Source organism: Pelobates fuscus, chromosome 4 (assembly GCF_036172605.1).
Source record: "Pelobates fuscus isolate aPelFus1 chromosome 4, aPelFus1.pri, whole genome shotgun sequence".
Lineage (NCBI taxonomy): Eukaryota > Metazoa > Chordata > Amphibia > Anura > Pelobatidae > Pelobates > Pelobates fuscus.
Genome location: NC_086320.1, coordinates 351,106,336 through 351,126,975, shown reverse-complemented (window position 1 = coordinate 351,126,975; position 20,640 = coordinate 351,106,336). Strand labels below are relative to the sequence as shown.

The following is a 20,640-nucleotide window of genomic DNA, read 5'->3' as shown; positions in this document are numbered from 1 at the left end:
GCAGCACTGAGGGTCCCGTGCAGCCATTGACTGTCTGGCCCCAGTGTGCTGTGGTTGCTGGTGTCAGATGTCAATTTTGCACAAGACTGACATGTCCAAAGGTGAGATTAATATCCAAATGTGCAGGATTTCAAAGTCACTCTTGGCACCATGACTAATTCAAATCAATAAAGTGGCTACGGTCCTTGGAGCAACCCTTCAAAGGGACAAAGCAGGTTATCTTATCCATTAATAATTTTACTTAAGTCTGACTCCACAAAGATCATGTCTAACACTATAAAGACTAATTGGCCGGTGCAATTTAAGCAGAGTATGAACAATTGCTTACCCAATTACGAATGTTGTGTATTTGTTTATAAAATGCAAATAAGGTAATAAGAATAAAATTAAGTAGATGACATACATGCTCTGATGCGAAGGCAATCAGTCTGGGAATTGCTGCCATTCCTTTTTCTTTAACTTCCGGAAACATCTTGAAACGTGCAATCAACATAGCATACAAGTTAGATATGGCACCACCTGGAGTCCACAGTAATACATTGTTACTTTTTTTATTAAATCGTTCATACATCATTAAACAAGCTGACATTTTGTAACATCATAGAGGCGTGATCATCCGGTGGCCGGGTAGCTGTTGTTGGACTGAAAGGCTGTATCTGGTTTGGAAGACTTAAAATCGAACAACAGACGACTAGCCAAAGAATGCCCATTCCACATATGCATGTTTCTATTTCAATGGAAGAGCTGTCCTCTTGTTTAATAAAAAGCATTACTCAGTTTGTATATAGGATTTTTCAGTTTTATGGTATAATTTAGGTATAATGGTAACATCATTTTTTTTACCAGAAGGTCTAGTTTTTTCCACTTTAGATACACCACGTATAATATTTTGTCTCAATCCTTCTTTTCAATGTTACAGTTAAGAAGTCAGAGATTGGTTACTGTTATTGTACGCTATCAATCGCAGCTATCACTTTATATACTGTTTTATATTGTTATCGGTCAGTGGTCCATAATGACAATCACAAATAGATTCATTAAAATTCTAACAGGGTCACCTAATATAGTCACCGTATTTTCAATGTGGGCATTTTGGTTTTGTATTGAATAAATGCATCTCTATGGGTAGTGTCCATAATATCCTGCATGGAGACGCTGAATGCCAGTGCTGCACAGTGTACAGCATGGACCCAGGAAGCACCTCTAGTGGCTGTCTGAGTGACTGTCAAACGGCAGTGTTTTACGTACTAAGACTGCAGGGAAATGCTATATGTGTTATCTGGTGAAATTTTGTAAGCATGTACAAAATGAATACACTGAGGGGATAATAACATTCATTAATATTTCTATAAATTAATCCATGCTTTATTTGGGTGAACCTTACCCAGTAATTGAAAAGTGTTATAGGGTTATTCACTAAACACCTCATTTTGTCCTAAAGGACACCATTCTGAGAAAATTGCAAAATTCCAACTGGAATGGCAGTACTCGTATAAACTAATGCCAGTTCTAGGTGGAATTCAGTGGATTAAGCCTTATCTGTGTAATTCGGTGGGAAATGTTCAGTCTTTGATTTAAAATCAGTGTTTTTTTTTTATCTGAATCCTATACAGAGTATAGGATTTGAAATTTGTGCAAAGCCTTGATAATAAACTCAATTGGGACTGAAAGCTTTGAGCAGGGTGCATGTTTGCAAATTATCCTTTATCATCACTTGCTTTTTGCAAGCAAATTATAATTTCAAATACAAATTGCCCACTGGCAGAGCTAGCAGCCAGTGGACAAATAGTAAAAAAAAAAAAAAGAACCTTGTCATTGCATGTGTTAATTATGTGGTTGCTGGCCAGCAGTTTCTAGTCAGCCACCACATTAAAAACAGTAAATAAGTAAATTATTAAATAAATAAACCTGTGACTCCCATATTATTAAAATTGAGGTTTTAAACCTCCCTTATGCCCCTGCCTACCATGGTCATATCTACTAAAAATGTAACTAAAAGCTAGCTAGCCACTGAGCACCCATGGCTGCCCACCATTTGCTAGAAAGGCCCTGGCCTGCAATAAAACAAGGGTGAATGTGGTCCTACCAGTCTTGTGGGCATTAGGTGGAGATTCTAAACGAAATAATGGAGGGGTGAAAAGATCAATGTCCACCCTATGCCCTCCTCTGTGGTCAGCAGGTGGTGGGCTATAAAATAAAAAAAAGGGACAGGAGATCCTAATCTTTTACCCATCTTTAACCCATGGTCAGCAGGTGTAGGCTACTTTTTAAATGGGGGTATCTAGTGTCCCCTCAGACCGTATCCATAGCCGGTTGGTAGGAGCTATTAATATTATAACACATGGGTGGAGAAACCTAATGTCCCCCACAGTGGGTGGAAACTAGTTAATAATCAATGGGTGGTAGGCATACTATTGTCTATCTTCCAACTCTTGGGTATCAGATTGGCTTCAGACTTACAAACCAACCAATTAGAGTGGTCTTCTTAGATTACAAAGCATACGAAAGCCTTTCTAAAGGCTTTTCCCACCTTGAAACCTAATCTTTCTCGATCACATTTTTGTTTTTTTGTCTTTATTTTTGCAATTTGGTCCCTCTTTTTACTTTCATTAGTATGGTTGGGATGTAATTAATATTTTTTGGGGGTGGGGGCTTTTTACATACTGAAGGTAAGTAGAAATAAGACTTTAAAAAGTAAGCATAATGTATTTCTCTTAAAGGTATTATATTTATTGTTGCCCCTCACTATTATTAGGGTGAGGGGGCAGGTAGTGCAAATTTTGTTGGAGTGGGTGGTTAGGGGCTTGGGGAAACCTAGTCAGTTTGTGTGGGAGGGATTGACCCTAACTTAGGGTTGTGGTGTTGGTAGACCATGGCATGTGCACTCCCCTTATCACATTAAACACCCCTCTACCAGAAGCACAGAGGTGTGGAGGTAGTGGACCAATTAATGATTAAATAGGTCCCTTCTGCTGTGCATAGGTCCCTCCGGGTATTATAATATTAAGAGCTGTTGGGAGTTGGGAGACGCACACTGACTTTACCAAATTTAATTAGTAGCACTCACCAGCTGAAATACCGAAAAAGTTAGGCTCATTTTGCAAAATCCTAATATTGTTCAGACTTTGCAGTCTAAGTGGCCCAATTTGCAGCCAAATGGTTTTGCCCCATTCATTACAGAGTCATTCAGACTTTAGTATGTAACCCTGGTAGTGTTTAAGGAAGTATTGTGATAAGAACACATGACATGGGGAAATTATTGGTTGTTAAACCTACTCATGTATATAAGACATAACATTAGCAATTTCTTAATTATATCATGGAAACCTAAAACCATGAGACAAAGTCTCAAAACTATTTTATAGTGATGTTAATTTTGATTAATAGATCAAAGAGTATCCAGGTTTAGACCCCCTTCAAGTGTTGCAATTTGCCAAAATTCTTTGTTTATCATTGTCTAAATTATCTTTCTAGGAATCACAGACCATTGAAAACTGGAGATAATGTGACCTACATAATGCAGTTGTATAAAATACATTTGGTAACTATTCAGACTGATTCCTATAGCAACTTTTACCATGCTTGCAAGTTATGAAAAACAATTATAAAAAATATGTCAGCACTTTAACTATATAAAAAACAGAAAAACTGGTTAAGCGAAATTAGTGTAAAGGACAAAGACCTGCGTTTCAGAAATAAAATAACATTGTTAGTGTAAATATTGGCAAACGTAGAAAATATGATTACATTCCCACATAATTAAATCATAAAAGCAATGTCAAGGAAAAAAATATAAAATGTAAAATAAATACATTTTATAAAGAACTTTACATGAACTCCCATTTCATTATGTTTTCATGGCAGGAAATCACTTTATAAACAGCATTACGGCTAATCAATTAGTACAGTGGATGAAAATCCCAAGAAGAAAAAAGTTTAATCAGGTAGATGTTGATAATAAAAATATGTGCGAGTTTATATGGAATTGATCTAAACATGATCATAAAATTCAGGATCATTATTTAAATGTAGCTATACATTTTCCATCATATCTCTTATCTCAGTGGTAAAAAAATTGATAAAGCAAAGGATATTTATTTAATTTTAGAACTCTATTTTTGTTCTAATATATTGCCAAATTAAACAATTCTATGGGAAATTTGCACAGGAGTAATTCCTTACATATTGTGGAATCTTTGCTACGAACTAGAAATTGATGACATGAAGATTACTGCGCTGGTGGTTAATACAGTCATCAGTTAAACAGACACTGTAGGCATTATAACTGTTCAACTGGTTATAGTGCCGGGAGTCCCCCGTCATTATCTCTCCACTTGGTGTAAAACCATTTTCAAGCAGTTTAACACTGGATGAGGCTTCCTGGCTTTCCACAGTGCCACCCCCACTGGAGGTATTAATTAGGCAGCGATTACACAGCTCAACGTAGCCAACTCATACCTGCAATGACACTGTAACAGGCTGAGTGCGGACATTCTCAGCCAATCACAGCAGCCCACTGCTGATCAGGCATCTCAAGTTGCACAGAAGGGAAGGGATACTGGGAACTCTTGTTTTTCAGTAAGATTAAAAATGCTTTAATGCTGAATGGAATGACAGCATCAAGGGACACAGGGCACTCTAACCACTTCAATGAGATGGAGCAGTTATGGTGCTTACAGTGTCACTTTAAGTCATATCGTATAGTATGTTTATTTGATGGGAAATAGTTTAATTTAATAATATATATTTGCTACTGAATGACATATTTTCATCATCAAGAAAAACCTGAAAACTTTCTCCCCGTGTTTAGAGCTGTAGTGTTTGATGGTGGCTGGCTCACCAATTTATACTCGACAACCAAACGCCTGCTTTTAAAAACTCCTACTTGATCACAATCAAAATTAAATTGGCAATTTCTATTAAAGTTAATTTTCTTTTCTAATATTGGTGACACTCATTGAAACACCATCAGAATGAAAAAAAATAAATTTGTCATGCAGCAGTCTTCAGGCCAAAAGAAAATTAATTAAAGTACTCCGTACTGCTCCACGTACCAGAGTGCAAAGGAATTGGAAAAACAAAAGCATACTTTATGTTATGTGTTTTATAATTTTTAGATCAAAGTAAACGATTCCTGCGGTTAGCATGCTGCAAGCTGTACATGCTGATAATTTAGAATAAAAGGATGAAAGGAATGTAATAATTAGGATATATTTCTGTCCATAATCTTACTTCATTCCTACCTTTGAATCCAAAAGCAGAAATTGGCAACTTCGTGTAACAAAGAAAGAAAAACTGTAGCCGATCAGACATAATCAAGATCAGCATAATTTAATATTCTAAACAAAGTCATAGAGACATTTAATTTATTTAAAGGGACGTTTTAAGGCACTGAAATGAAATACCAGCAACAATTGGCACTATTAGCAAAAACATTTTCATCTAATATGGAATCCACATTTTGTTCACATTCACTTTCGGCGATGCTGGTTTAGGGCAAGGTGTTATTAGACTTTAACAAAATGTATAGATAGTTTGTGGGCCCATCTAAATCCAGAGAAAGGTGCGCTCACATAATCTAAGTGTTAAGAATTTGAAATTCAATGTAAATGAGGACTATCAAACTGTGGCCCATGTAGTGGCTTTGGCCTACGTTTCGCAAAAATTGGAAAACCTTCTCAATCCAACAAACCTGTAAACCAATGAATGCACTGTGGAACCTTTTCCATAGTATAGACTTGTGTTGAGTAATATCTAAATTACATACATGAATTACATACATTTAAGATATATATTTTTTTAATCCGTCATATGCATGCACTCCGTTTTGACGGATTAATGCTTACCTTTAAATCTAATGCTTACCTTTAAATCTTATAATTAGCATAAATTATGCTAGCATCTAGTAACAAATTCCAAAGAATAAATGACCCAACACACCTTTAACTTATGAATATACATTATTGTTTTATCTCAACACGTAATATTTTAACCCCTACTTTAGGGTCTACATGAAGCCATACTGAAGCATCTAGTAACATTGGCATGCAACAAACACAGATGTTTGCTGGAAGACATGGTTGTGCCTTTAAGTTTAATATTGGTCATTTAAGAGCTACTGCAGAGCAAATCGGATATGTTTGCAAAGAAACTTGTAAGAAAATGTACAGATTGAGTTTTCTTAGAATCAGAAACCTGATTATAGGTGTGCATGTGCAAATGTGTTGGAAGTAGATACTTTGGAATGATCCTTTGTAATGTATATATGGGTTGGAAGTACAGTAATGGGCTTGTTTAGTGTTTTACCCATTATGTGCCTGCATATTAAATGCATAGATGGATATAGTTAAACCTGTTTTTAACCGTATGTTACAAATCGCTATTTGTAACTGGCCCTTTAAATTGAAAATTGCCCTGCTTCCCTGGATTGTGGAGAAGCCTATTTGCCAGCCTCCTTCCTCATGACTATGGCCCCTGGAAGATTGTGCCCCTGAAAACTTATTAACTTTTATTGGGTGTGTATGGCCCTTTAAGAACCGTCTGGGGACATATTGTGACTTTGCTGAACAATACCCCTTTAAGACTATGTCCCCAGACCTGTAAAATAACTTTCCCCTGGCTCTCTTCCACTTGGTTCAGTAAATAGGGCTTACTGAACCAAGTACCACACAGGCGGACCACCCAGAAGTTAAAGTGTGCAGGCAATTTACCTCCCAGGCTGTGAGGTTACTGCAGGTTAATTGCACGTGGTGGCGGCCATCTTTGTTCAGTCGAACGCGGTCAGCGGTGTATGCTAAAGATTCTGTGGAACTGAAATCGGCTACACATTTTACCGAACACCGCTGACCCTTACCTTCTCCTACACTTCGTTTTTCAGCTCCAGAGACAAAGTCCCGTTCGAAATGTCCCGTCATTTTTCGCGTGAAATTGACCGACCGCAAAGCCCAAATCTATGGAACTGTTTTGGGCAGGAAATTGTGCTTGCGGTCGGTCATAAAGGGACCTCCAGCTAACTTTTGGGGGGATTTGGCTGATTTTTGGAAGTGTTTATGTTTGAAGTGTGCTGAGTTCAAATATGTAATGGTTTTATGTATATTGAATGTATAGTTTTAAAGTTACAGTGTATGTGTGAAAACTGTATTTTTACTGTATGCTATAATTATGTTATATGTTTATCTGAGGGGAGGAGACGTGGGGGTGGTACCATGTATGTGATTGGTTAATTTCATCCTCCCCCTGGGAGTGTCCTGTATGTACCTTTTTGTAATAAAAAGCAGGCTGGGTGTCCCAGTCCTCAGTTCTTCTTGACCCTTCAAAACGTAGCCTTGTCTCGTTATTGGAGGGAATTGCTGTATCACACTGGGGATTGCTATGCTCTGCATATTCCCCTGAGCTTAATCACTTAGCTCTTTTAAGAGCTTGTTCCGGATACGCTCTCCTGGAGGAGAGGTCTTCCCCACACGGTCCTGAATGCTGGAGGTTCATTCCAGGGTGGAAGGAAGACGGCGCGGCTCCAGTTAAGCTACGGCGGTTGTGGAGCGTGCGGTGGTTGTGGTGTCGTCTGCAGTGCTTGGAGTCCTCTGTAAGTGCTAGGAGCATCCATCAACGGAAGGTACTCGGTCGGAGTACACGGAGCTCCGTTACACCGTATATCTGCATATTTTATAAATAATATTCTATTTGGAAGGCAGCAAGACTATGCGCTAACCGAGGCTCTTTTTGGAATTCAATTTCTTACTACAAAATAAATCAGATGCATAAGGATGGTGATTGAGATTTTATTCAATGTGGCTAATGTAATCTACATCAGGGGATGCCCGAAAGGTAGATCCCTTAGATGTTGTAGAGCTACAACTCCCATGATGCTTTGCATGCCTTTAGAATGCCTTTAGAATGCCTTTAGAATTCGAAAGCATTGTGAAAACTGTGGTTTCAAAACATCTGGTGATCTACCATTAGGGCACCCCTGATCTACATGTTTAAATTTGTTGGTCAATTTCAAATTTAGTGAAAGACCCCTAATAAGTCTTAGAATTGCAAGGAAACCTTTGAGATGCGAATGTAATGATTATAAAATGTAAAGAACTTCCCGAGTTAGTTTCTAAGGCTACTAGATAGTTACACTTCAGACAGCAGTTGGACTCTCTAATTGTTTGAAACACAGACAGGTTCAAAAGATTTACACACAACCTTTAGAAGGAAACATAAGCATACCTCTGCCTCAGTGTTCCCTTTGGTTAAATTCAGTACAGAAAAAAAATATATAAAATAAATCTGATTTGCCAGATGCTTGTCAGTCTACATTTTTGTTAAATATTTTAGAAATCATTATTATATCATGCATAGATAGCCAGACCAATCCCTAAACCCTGATATGTTCATAGAGATTTCTTTGTGAACTAATTTTTGTTCTTTGTGTGATTGGATTGGGGAGTGACCCAGGAATCAGTGGCTAGCCTGCATTATTTTTTCACTTTTTGGTTTCCACCCACTTAATTGTTTTACAATCCTAATTAGTGCTCATTAGACTAGTGCTTGCTAAAAAAAAAAAAAAAATCAGTACAACCAAATCTGTTCCTAAAAATATTTTTTTTTAAATCAGTTAGTTGATTTGGTAATTATCCATATGGCAATTTGTTTCTGAAAATTTTTGCTCATGGCAAAAATTATTTAGATGATTTAAAAGGGCACGGAAATGGGTCACACAGTGTATTGCAGTGTATATACAGTGTACAATATTATGTATATATTTTGGAATACACTGATAGGTGCCTCTTCCTGCCATTTGTATCACAAATCAAGTCAGTAACCAACAGAGTAGAAAGGAAGATTAGCAGTAAAAAAAAATGTATATATATATATATTTATTTTAACTGCTCCCCCGTATATTGGTCATTTCTCACTTGATATAAGAAAAAAAATCAACTGGCTATCCCCTAGTCATAAATCATATTTTTCACATCAATCATATCTTTTTGGTGCTTCGGCGGAACTCACAAAACAAACAAAACTTTTGTTTGTTTTGTGATTTGTCCATATGCATTTCAGAGTTCCCCTCAAATAAATGCCAACTGCCCAAAATTAAGACCAATAACAATTCGATTGAAACCAAACACTTAAGTCTATTGCTTATGTTACATAATGTTACTATAAGTAAAAAGACAAAATACAACTACAGATTGTCACTTCTGCTATAACCAATCAAGGACAGTTTATTGTGTTTACATAGAGTATCACCGATGCGTTCACTCGTATGCTAAGTGCATGTGTAACATGATCAGTTCCATAGACCATTGCTTGGAAACATTCATTGCATCACTAATATTGAATAAGTGACTTATGAATCACAACACTCATGGACTATAACAGCTTTAACCCCTTGCATCTTGTATCTTACTACATGTACTCATGAATGAATATTAGCCATACTACCATATTAAAAAGAAATCCAGACACAACCTAATGATTCTCTGCAGTGATTCCATGCTTTGATTCCTACACAGACCTGGTAGGGATATTTGAGATGCCTACTTTTGATAAATGGGCCTTGATTGCATTGCCATCATGGGAGGCCTGAGGCACACATATTAAAATGATTGTAATTGCTGCAGTTGATATTCCTTGCTACACTCTTACTAATTCTGATGAACATGTGGGGTTTTATAGGGGAGGCCTAAGGTTATCATCTGTTGGTTCCTTTAAATTAGTTTTTTTTACCCTGCAGTATATGAGAATTTTCAATCAGTTAGATAATTTGTTAAAAAAAGAATCAGATGGAATTCGTTTCTAAGTATAAAAGAGCAAAATAGGGCTTTATAGCTTGTTACTAATAAAATGGTAATTTAAAAAAGGAGCAACGTCACCATTCGTGCTGTTTTCATTGTGTAGTTATAATTTTATTTAAATTATTTTTATGAGATGGGAATCGAATTTAATGTCAAGAAGATACAGGGGGTTTGACATTTTCTGAAATCTAAAAATGCAAACATTCTATCTGCATTTCTTTATTTAAAAAGTCACAATGAAATAATTGATTTCTTATGTTGGCTAGGGGACCAAGCCAAAAATAACCTTTCTGTTATAAATTGCTGTCAGGGTTATTTACTAAAGTTAGTATGCAGACAGAGTTCATAGTGAACTTCAAGTCTAAAGTCAAAATACCCGAACTGGAAAAATTCCAGTTTATACGTGATACATAGAGCGGTTTGTCTGCTCTCATAAATGTGAGTAGTATTTTATTACTCCTTATACCACTATTTTTTACAGTGAGCACTATTGCACTTTTTTCTCCTGTTTTATGTGGCTTGCCTGATCGCTACTCTGCCGCTGACTATCGTGAGAGGTTTATCCTGCAAGGGGGTATTTGTACCACTGTGTGTCATTTTATCCTGAGCTGATTTAGCTCCACTATATGTGAGTTGGCATTTTACCTATGTGTTGTGCATCCTCCTGAATATTTGACATACTGCACTATTGGCTCTCCTGCTTTTTGCTCTATTTTATATGGTGTTTCTGAAGGGAAGCTACTATCAAGAATCATATTGAGAATTTTATAATAAAGGACTATTTTTGGGACATTATATTTTATCTGGTATTATCTTGTACCATCTGTAGTTGTCTCTGTTATGCTATCTATTTCTATTTGTCTCTTGGCGCATCATGTACTCCATTGTTTTTTGCTGTTTGGGGATTTCAGAAGGTATACCCCATTTTCAGGTGCTGCCTTACTATTTGTGTTCCGTTATATATAGCGCTGCTTTATTTTTCTTTTATATTATTGTTTCCAGTTCAGCTACTCTGGCCTTAAATTTTAAATTTGATTTGAATTCACTTTGAATATTCTCACCTTAGTAAATAGCCCTGTGTATCGTGACAGCATAACAAAAGAGTTATGTTATCCACGTAAGTTACTGCTTAAATATATTATTAAATTACAACTAAGAGTTCTGTTTAACATGTCTATATTGCTTTACAAATTATAACTACAGGTCTTTGCAAGGACATTTCTTTACGAAAAAATACAATTAGTCTTAATTTAAAAAGATCCAGTTTTAATTAACATTGCATTAATGCAGGTGCTTCCAAAGTATTTAATGTGGGCAATCCCTATAATTATCCTCAAAATTCTTGGAAGTCATTAATAAAATGTAATGATGACAAGTATTATTTAATCATCAACCTTTTTATTTGCACAAAAGGCACTATCTACAGCGGTATTTCTACAGCACTAGTCTATTGTTGATCAGGTAAAGGTGTTTTACCAAATCGGGACAAAATGTGAGAATCAGAATTCTTTCTATACTGAGATATAATCTTGGATTCCCTGAATTAATAATAAAAAATCTCTGATTTATATATTTATTTCTAAATTAAACATTAAAATATCATTCTTAAACATTAGTTAACACAGCTCTTTGTAGTGTTTATAGTAGCTAAGAGTGCGGGACTAAGTCTAGAGCGGGGATGGCCATAACTTAGAACTCCAACTGCTGTAGAACTCCAAATGTCAACTTATGTCAAAGGGAGGTCTAGAGAACGTGGAATAAAGCTACACAGACGGCAACAGGCAATGTATCCGTAACAGAACTAAATTATCCGAAGCATATTCTGTAATATCAGATCCTGGTTTCTCATAGTAGCTGTATAATTCTGTGGAAATTGCTTGGGAAACTGCAGTATATATAAGCACATGTTTCAAAGAAAAACGTTGAAAAACACATTTTTGCAATCATTTAAAAACTGGATGCATGGAACAAAGGCAAGAAGACGGTGACCATATCTCCAAATTAGGAACTTTCATTGTCAAGATTCCCATGATTAAACCAATATGGTCACCTAACAAAATAAGCAACAGACAAGAAATGCATGTCAACATTAAAGAAATATAATGACCCACTGAAAAGCGTGGGTTAATAGTATAATTTTTCCCTTCATTGGGATGGTTAAATCAAATATCTTGTATTAAAGGCACCTTTGAAATATTTGGTATGTTCATTCAGTTCATCAGTAATGTAGTAAAAAGATAAATGAGATGATAAGAGGCAGTTTGAAGATTTAGGACTACAATATCCCTAGTAATTACTTGGACATTCTAATCTCTTTCTGGCATACCAAGATTCCAATGTGGTTTACTCTAGATAGCGAATTAAAAAATGTAAAACTCAACACACAGTGCTCATAAAAATGCTGTATTTTTTTTCTGATCCACTCTCAGAGGCTGTACAATAAAATCACTTTGTAGTAGTGAGATGGAGGACACAGGCAAACGCCCAAGGTGCACAGACATTGGCCTTGCCAGTCAGAAACAATATCAATACAAAACAAGTTCTTAGACACAAACCTTGAATGTGTGTGATCCTTTAATTAAGGTGCCAAGTAAATTGGTAAAGTTTCTTTAAAAACAGGTTTGATAAACGTCTTCAGGGGCCAAAACGTTAACAGCATACTTGACACCTTATATACGGAATCTGTTGGCGCTATATAAATGGCAATAATAATAAAATAATAATATATAAAGTATCGCACATTTTCAAGGATTGTTCTTGACAACTTGTTTTTTTTTTTTTGATCAATAAAATCCCAATTTCCTTCCTTCTTTTCATAAGACCATTGACTACTGGCTTGAGTATATTTCTAGTCAATTATGGGTAATTTTTGGGACAACCTCTCTCTACTTCTTTGCAATGGGTGTTTTTTTCTACTCTCTCCCCTATCGCATACCCTTCCTTTCTTTTTTTCTTTCTCTTTCCTTTTTTTTCTGCTTCTATACAGTTAATTCTTGAAACAAATTGTGAATCATGCTCTGATTGGGTTTTGAAATTGACTGTGCATTGTCATTTTATCTATTTGACTTGTCTCTTCAATGAAGATTTTTTTTTTTTATAAAAATGCTGTGTTTTAGCTTTGCTGTGTCCAATGACTAAGGACACCAAGAACTGGAGGCAAATGTCTCATCTGATTAAAGTCCCTGCATGGCAGAATTTATGCTAACGGTAATGTGTAGTTTGCTTTAAGGAATGCATACATCTTTGAAAAGCAAAGCCTGTCAAGATTTATTTGAGAATTAGACCCTGTTAGCATTTGTACTAGGAAACTGGGAACATATTTGTACAGATAAAAAAAAAACACAATCAAGAGCATTATTTCTTATATATATATCAATTATTTACCTGGTGAAAAAATCCCATCTCCGCACCCTCCGGGCCACCCTATCATTTCTCTCATTTTCTTTAGGGTGACATACTCTAGAAGTACAAAAACAGGTGCAATTTCATATGTAAACCTGAAAAAAACAACAATGTAATGTAAATATAATATTCATAATCCTAATCAAAGAAAAAAAAACATATATATATATTATTATAATTGTCTATCTATAACAGACACAGTAGTTTTAGATTAACAACAAACACAACTTATGTTCATGTCCTTCACTTTATTGACTTTTAGATTTAGTCACCAATCTGGAAATTGTAAGAATGAATAAAAGAATCTCAAATTGTGCAGGCCTTTTCTTTTGCAGAACACCAGCTCTTCGGGATTCTTTTGTGAATGTCCACTGACTGAACATTAAGGACACTCACCAACCACCACTTTACATCCCCATCAACTGAATCCCAGTTTAGCAGATATTCCTATTGGCCAAATTGTGCATATTACTGGATCAATGTGTTGCAGTGGATTTGATTGACTTGGATTTTAAGAAGGTAAATCCGTGTGGGATTTAACCCCTTTATTTTAAATCAATATTTAAGCAAACAAAATCAGGAGTTTGCAAGGGTACGGTCATTTGTCCTTAATTTTCAGGAGTCCTAAAAAATGTGTATATCATAAAACGTAACGTTTATTAGTAAATATAGAATAAAATAAAACGAAATATATTGAAACACAAAATATACATTTTCACCTAGTGTAAATGACAAACAAACACTAAACAAACAACAAAATAGATAAATAAAAAACTGAGCGCTAAGTACTACATAATAATCATTTTTGATACAGTTCCACACAAAAGGATTATTAATTATTACTATTAAAGTTGAAACTGATTTAGATGTAAAATCTTGTTCTTGGATAGAACACCGGTGTAAAGATAGAGTGCAGGCTGTAGGTTCAAATGGAAAAGTTCCAAACTGGTTAAAAGTGGTAAGTGCACCATAGATTGGAACATTATGTTCTATTTGATATACCGGGATCGATCCCCAAACCGGACAGATACCTTATATTCCATATCAACACAGTCGCCCTGGGCGCATTGGAACGGAATTGGTCCACACACACAATACACACCTTACTAATGTGTATGCAACACATAAACCAATCCTGCCATTTCGAGATCACTATGAGGCGACAAAATACGCCCCCCCAACAAGAATCACAAAAAGCACTGACAATACTGCGAAAGAGCCTGGGAGAAGTGGGATAATTACAGAAAGAAAATGTCAATAGTTTAACTAAAGCATACACTACCCCACAACTATATCCGGAAAACCTAGCAACGCCACCTAGAGATAGAACCAAATGACCGAACACATTGGGACAACCTCTTATCCCAGGCCTCAAAACCTAAAAAGTACCAAACTCCCAAAAGTGTCAAGACAGGAAGGAACAAGACCCAGCTAGATACTAGAAATAAGGCATAACTGAGCACTCAAAGGAGCAGAAATTGAATGACTCTCTAACACACGCAATATATAACAGCAAATCGCTTTTACACCAGAACACTCTAAGACAACAAAGAACAGGTTACTGATTATTGTATTATGAAAGTCATCGATACCTAATGTGACACGCAAAACAATAAGATTTGGCACTATAAACGTGTGTATAAACAGTACTACAAATGTGTGTATAAAAAGCAATGGAAATTTAAATAACAGAAGTGAATCTGAAGTGCTTGTAACCTACTTGCTAACCTCCCCCTACCCCCCCTTTTCTTTCTGTAACCTCAAGTTCTTACTAATTAACAAAACAATAAAAATTGTCAAATTTCAGAAAAAAATAAGTGGTAAGTGGAATGCTTCAGGGTTCTGCCCCGAGTACACGTCTCTTTAATCTGTTTATAAAATACCTTGAAGTGGGCATTGAAAGTCATGTGTCGTTGTTTGCAGATGACTCAAAATTAAGTAAGGAAACACAGGCTGAACATGATATAACTTCTCTATAGAGGGATTTGGATAAATTGGGGGACTGGGCAAGTGGCAGATGAGATTCAATAACGATAAATGCAAAACTGAAAACTGCTGTTGTTTTTTTTTTTTTTTTTTAAATGGCTCTCAGAGAGGATATGATAGCATTAATCAAATATATACAGGGACAATACAAACTGCTATGTGCTAACCTGCTCCGAAGCAGTAATATGCTACAGACAAGAAGTCCTCAATTTAGACTGGAAGAAAGGTGATTTTGCTTACAGCAGAGGAAAATGATCTTTACAGTAAGAACAATAACGATGTGGAATCCTCTACCCAAAGAGATTGTACTATCAGAATCCATAGATATGTGAAAAAAGGCATGGGCAACAGAATTATCAAGGATATAATTATATGCATGGAAAAAGGTTGTTGATCTAAGGAGACATCTGATTCCCATTATGGAATCAAGGTGAATTTGTCTCTCCTTTTTGTTGCGTAATTGGAAATTGCTTCAAATTTGAAGGGGGTGTTGCCTCCTACTTGAAGGGGTTGTTGCCTTCTTTTGCATAAACAGTTTAAAAACATGTGCATTCAATGATGAACTTGATGGACTTGAGCCTTTTTTCCAATCTAGATTACTGTGTAACTATGTAACCTCCACACAGATACTACACACATCACTACACACATCACCCTGTCTCTGTACACATGGAAACACACTTATACTACACACACATTGCCACAACACTCTGATACTACACACACAAACACTGTCACACCATGCTGAAACACTGCCATACCACACGGATACTACACACACACTGCCACACCACGCTGATACTACACACACACTGCCACACCACGCTGATACTACACACACACTGCCACACCATGCTAATACTACACATACAAACACTGTCACACCACTCTGATACTACACACACACAAACACTGCCACACCTCGCTGATACTACACAAACAAACATTGCCACACCACACTGATACATACTACACACACATACGGTTACACCATGCTGATAATACACATACAAACACTGCCACACCACACTGATACTACACACACACACTGCCACACCACGCTGATACTACACAAACACTGCCACACTACACTGATACTAAACCCACACACTGCCACACCACGCTGATACTACACAACCAAACACTGCCACACCACACTGATACTACACACACACACTGCCACACCACACTGATACTACACACACACACTGCCACACCATGCTTATACTACACATACAAACAGTGTCACACCACATTGATACTTCACACACACAAACACTGCCACACCTCGCTGATACTACACAAACAAACACTGCCACACCACACTGATACTAAACCCACACACTGCCACACAACGCTGATACTACACAAACAAACACTGCCATACCACTCTGATACTACACACGCACAAACACTGCCACACTGTCAGGATCGGGACAGGGATCCAACACGCAGAGTACAAACAGTAGCCAGATACGTATACCGGACCTTAGAATGGCCGGACTAACGTAAGTAGTACCGTATAGAATGGTCAAAGACAAGCCGAGGTCGAGGGTAACAGAAGACAGGTAAGCGAGAGACAAGCCGAATCAAGGGTAACAGAGATAAGCAGAGTAAGGTAAACAAGCCGGGTCAAAACCAAAAGGGATAATAGAATACACAAGCACAGAGTGACTAGAACAAGCGAGAACCACGACAGGGCAATGAGCTAATGAAGGAAGCTCTGTTAAATACCCTGTTCAGGGCAGTAACCACACCTCCGAGACGTCCTGATTGGTCCTGCAGCAATTGACTGACAGGTCGATCCGGGGGAGTGTACTGATGATGACTTCCTGCCTAGATGGTGTAAAAGGCAGTCACTCCCTCGCGGCCGGCCTTGCATGACCGGATAGACCGCGGGGAAGGGAGTCATCAGACCGTCTGGATGGTGGAACAGCTAAGTCTCTACCTCTTTTGGAGGTAGAGACCACAGGTACCCTGACAGTACCCCCCCTCTCAGATACGCCCACCGGGCGGAATGAACCGGGACGAGATGGGAAGCGAGAGTGATACGCCCTGCGGAGACGGGGAGCATGAACATCCTCCTGAGGTACCCAACTCCTCTCCTCAGGACCATATCCCTTCCAATCAACCAGATATTGTACTCTCCCCCGGGAGATTCGAGAATCAATAATAGAGTTGACCTCATACTCCTCCTGACCCTCCACCTGAACGGAGCGAGGAGGGGCTATTGTGGAGGAAAATCTGTTACATATGAGTGGTTTCAGCAATGAAACGTGAAACGAGTTCGGAATGCGTAAGGTATTAGGAAGAGCTAAACGATACGCAACCGGATTGATACGGGTCAGCACCCTGTAGGGTCCAATATAACGAGGAGCGAACTTCATGGAGGGCACTTTTAAACGGATGTTCCTCGTGCTCAGCCATACCCTATCACCTGGAACAAAGACCGGAGCTGCCCTTCTACGTTTATCAGCGTGTTTCTTGACCAACATAGAGTTGTGCACAAGGATTTGTCGAGTTTGATCCCACAACTTCCTCAAATTGGCAACATGAACATCAACCAACGGCACCCCCTGGGAAGGAGAATCCGAAGGAAGAATAGACGGATGAAAACCATAATTCATGAAGAAGGGGCTTGAATGAGTAGAATCGCAAACGAGATTGTTGTGTGCAAACTCCGCCCAAGGAATCAAACCGACCCAATCATCCTGGTGTTCAGAAACAAAGCATCGTAAATATTGTTCAATTTTCTGGTTGGTACGTTCAGCAGCTCCGTTAGACTGAGGATGATAGGCAGAAGAAAAGTTTAATTTAATACCAAGTTGAGAGCAGAAGGACCTCCAAAAGCGGGAAACAAATTGGGAGCCTCTGTCCGATACAATTTGAGAGGGTATCCCATGTAGGCGAAAAATCTCCTTGGCGAATATCTCTGCCAATTCGGGAGAAGACGGAAGTTTAGGCAGAGGAATGAAGTGTGCCATCCTAGTAAACCTGTCAACCACGGTGAGGATAACAGTCTGTCTTTTAGAGATAGGTAGATCGACAATAAAGTCCATGGCCAAACAGGACCATGGTTTCTCTGGAACCTCCAAGGGTTGCAGGAGTCCACATGGAAGCGTATGGGGTTGTTTGGTTTTAGTACAAACTTCACATGCAGCGATGAACTCCTCAACATCCCTCCGTAAAGTAGACCACCAGAAGTCCTTAGAGATCAAGGCGTAAGTTTTGCGAATACCAGGATGTCCCGCCATCTTGCTATTATGTAAACACTGTAAAAGTTCCAGTTGAAAAGCAGGAGGAACGAAATGACGACCCGCAGGGGTCTGTTTAGGTGCGAGATGTTGCAACTTAATGATCTCGGCCAGTAAGGGAGAATGAATCCTGAGATTCGTATTAGCAATGATATTGCACTTCGGAACTATAGAAGAAAGAACTGGTTCAGGTACAGTAGAAGGTTCATATTGGCGAGATAATGCATCGGCTTTAGAGTTTTTAGAACCAGGTCTGTAAGTCAGTACATAATTGAAGTGAGTCAGGAATAAGGACCAACAAGCTTGTCTAGAGGATAAGCGCTTAGCCTCCCCAATATATGACAAGTTTTTGTGGTCTGTCAAAATCGTAATAGGGTGTAGGGTCCCCTCCAACAAATGTCTCCACTCCTTTAAGGCTTTAATGACTGCTAACAGTTCCCTGTCTCCGATGTCATATCTGCTCTCAGCCCCAGAAAGTTTCCTGGAAAAAAAACCACACGGGTGTAATGGTTTATCTACCGCTAGTCTTTGTGACAGAACCGCACCTACTCCTGTCTCAGAGGCATCGACCTCGAGTAGAAACGGCAAAGTCGTATCAGGATGGACTAATATTGGAGCAGAAGCAAAAAGTTATTTGAGCCTCTTGAAAGCAGCGAGAGCTTCAGGAGACCACGTCTTAGTTTCTGCCCCCTGTTTGGTCATATTGGTAATGGGCACAATAATAGACGAGTAACCCTTAATGAAGCGCCTATAATAATTGGAGAAACCAATAAACCTCTGAATAGCCTTGAGTCCCTTAGGTAATGGCCAATCTAAAATAGACTGGAGTTTGTCAGGGTCCATCTTAAAACCTTCCCCAGAAATCACGTAACCAAGAAAATCTATCTGAGACTGATCAAAGCTGCATTTTTCCAATTTACAGTATAGACCATGTTGCAGAAGTTTCTGTAATACTGCTCTGACCTGTCTATGGTGAGTTTCAATCTCCCTAGAGTGTATCAGTATGTCGTCTAGGTAGACAATGACACAATCATGTTGAAACTCCCTAAGTACCTCATTAATCAGATCCTGAAATACTGCAGGAGCATTGCAAAGTCCAAACGGCATAACTGTGTATTCATAGTGACCGTACCGAGTATTGAACGCCGTCATCCACTCGTGTCCCTACTGGACTCTCACCAAATTATATGCCCCTCTGAGATCTAACTTGGTGAAGATTTTGGAGCCCTTAAGACGATCAAATAACTCGGTAATAAGTGGAATAGGATAGGCATTTCTGACAGTTATTTTAATCAAGCCTCGGTAATCGATACAAGGTCTCAGCGTGCCATCCTTTTTCTTAACGAAAAAGAACCCAGCCCCGGCCGGGGAAGAAGACCTCCTAATGAATCCCTTTTCTAAATTCTCCCGAATATACTCCTCTAGAACCAAGTTTTCCTGAACAGACAAAGGATATACATGGCCCCTCGGAGGCATAGTCCCAGGTAGAAGCTTAATTTTACAATCAAATGGCCTGTGTGGCGGCAAAGAATCGGCATTCTTCTTGTCAAATACTGCCTTTAAGTCTAGGTAAAGGTCTGGTATCTGTCTTTCTGTGGACTGAATAGGAGTCTCAGGTATGTTAACATTAGCTAATGGAGAAACCTTGCATAAACACCTATCCTGGCAACCCTGGCCCCACGAGAGTATCTCCCCTAACTCCCAATCGATAATAGGGTTATGTTTCTTCAACCATGGGTACCCCAGAACTATGGGAACGGAAGGGGATGAAATGAGCAAAAGAGATAAATTCTCCACGTGTAGGATACCAACATTTAAACTAATGGGTATGGTTTCACGAAAGATAACAGGGTCTAGTAGTGGTCTACCATCTATGGCCTCAACGGCCAAGGGTGTCTCCCTTAGCTGGGATGGGAAATTGTTCTTAATAGCAAAGGCTTGGTCGATAAAATTCTCAGCAGCACCGGAATCTATCAATGCCATAGCCCTTACTACTTCCTTCTCCCAGGTTAAGGAAACTGGTAGCAGAAGCCTGTGATCTTTATAATTAGGAGTAGAGGACAAAATAGAAACACCCAAGGCTTGTCCTCTAGAGAGACTTAGGTGCGAGCGTTTCCCGGACGGTTAGGACAGTTCGAGAGTAAATGACCCTTGGCTCCACAATACATACACAAACCCTCTCTTCTCCTGTACTGTCTTTCCTCCTCAGAGAG

At 38.4% G+C, this 20,640-nt stretch overlaps 1 protein-coding gene across 3 annotated transcripts in view; it reads right to left on the bottom strand.

Annotated features, from left to right (window-relative positions):
- Positions 1 to 20,640, bottom strand: part of GAD2 (glutamate decarboxylase 2) — a 66,328-nt gene that overhangs the window by 28,292 nt on the left and 17,396 nt on the right. For all 3 annotated transcript variants that reach the window (XM_063452580.1, XM_063452579.1, XM_063452581.1), the window contains 2 exons: positions 13,170 to 13,282; positions 404 to 519 (listed from right to left, as the gene is read on the bottom strand). In XM_063452580.1, the coding sequence (XP_063308650.1) occupies positions 404 to 519; positions 13,170 to 13,282 (229 nt within the window). The remainder of the gene's footprint in view (positions 1 to 403; positions 520 to 13,169; positions 13,283 to 20,640) is intronic.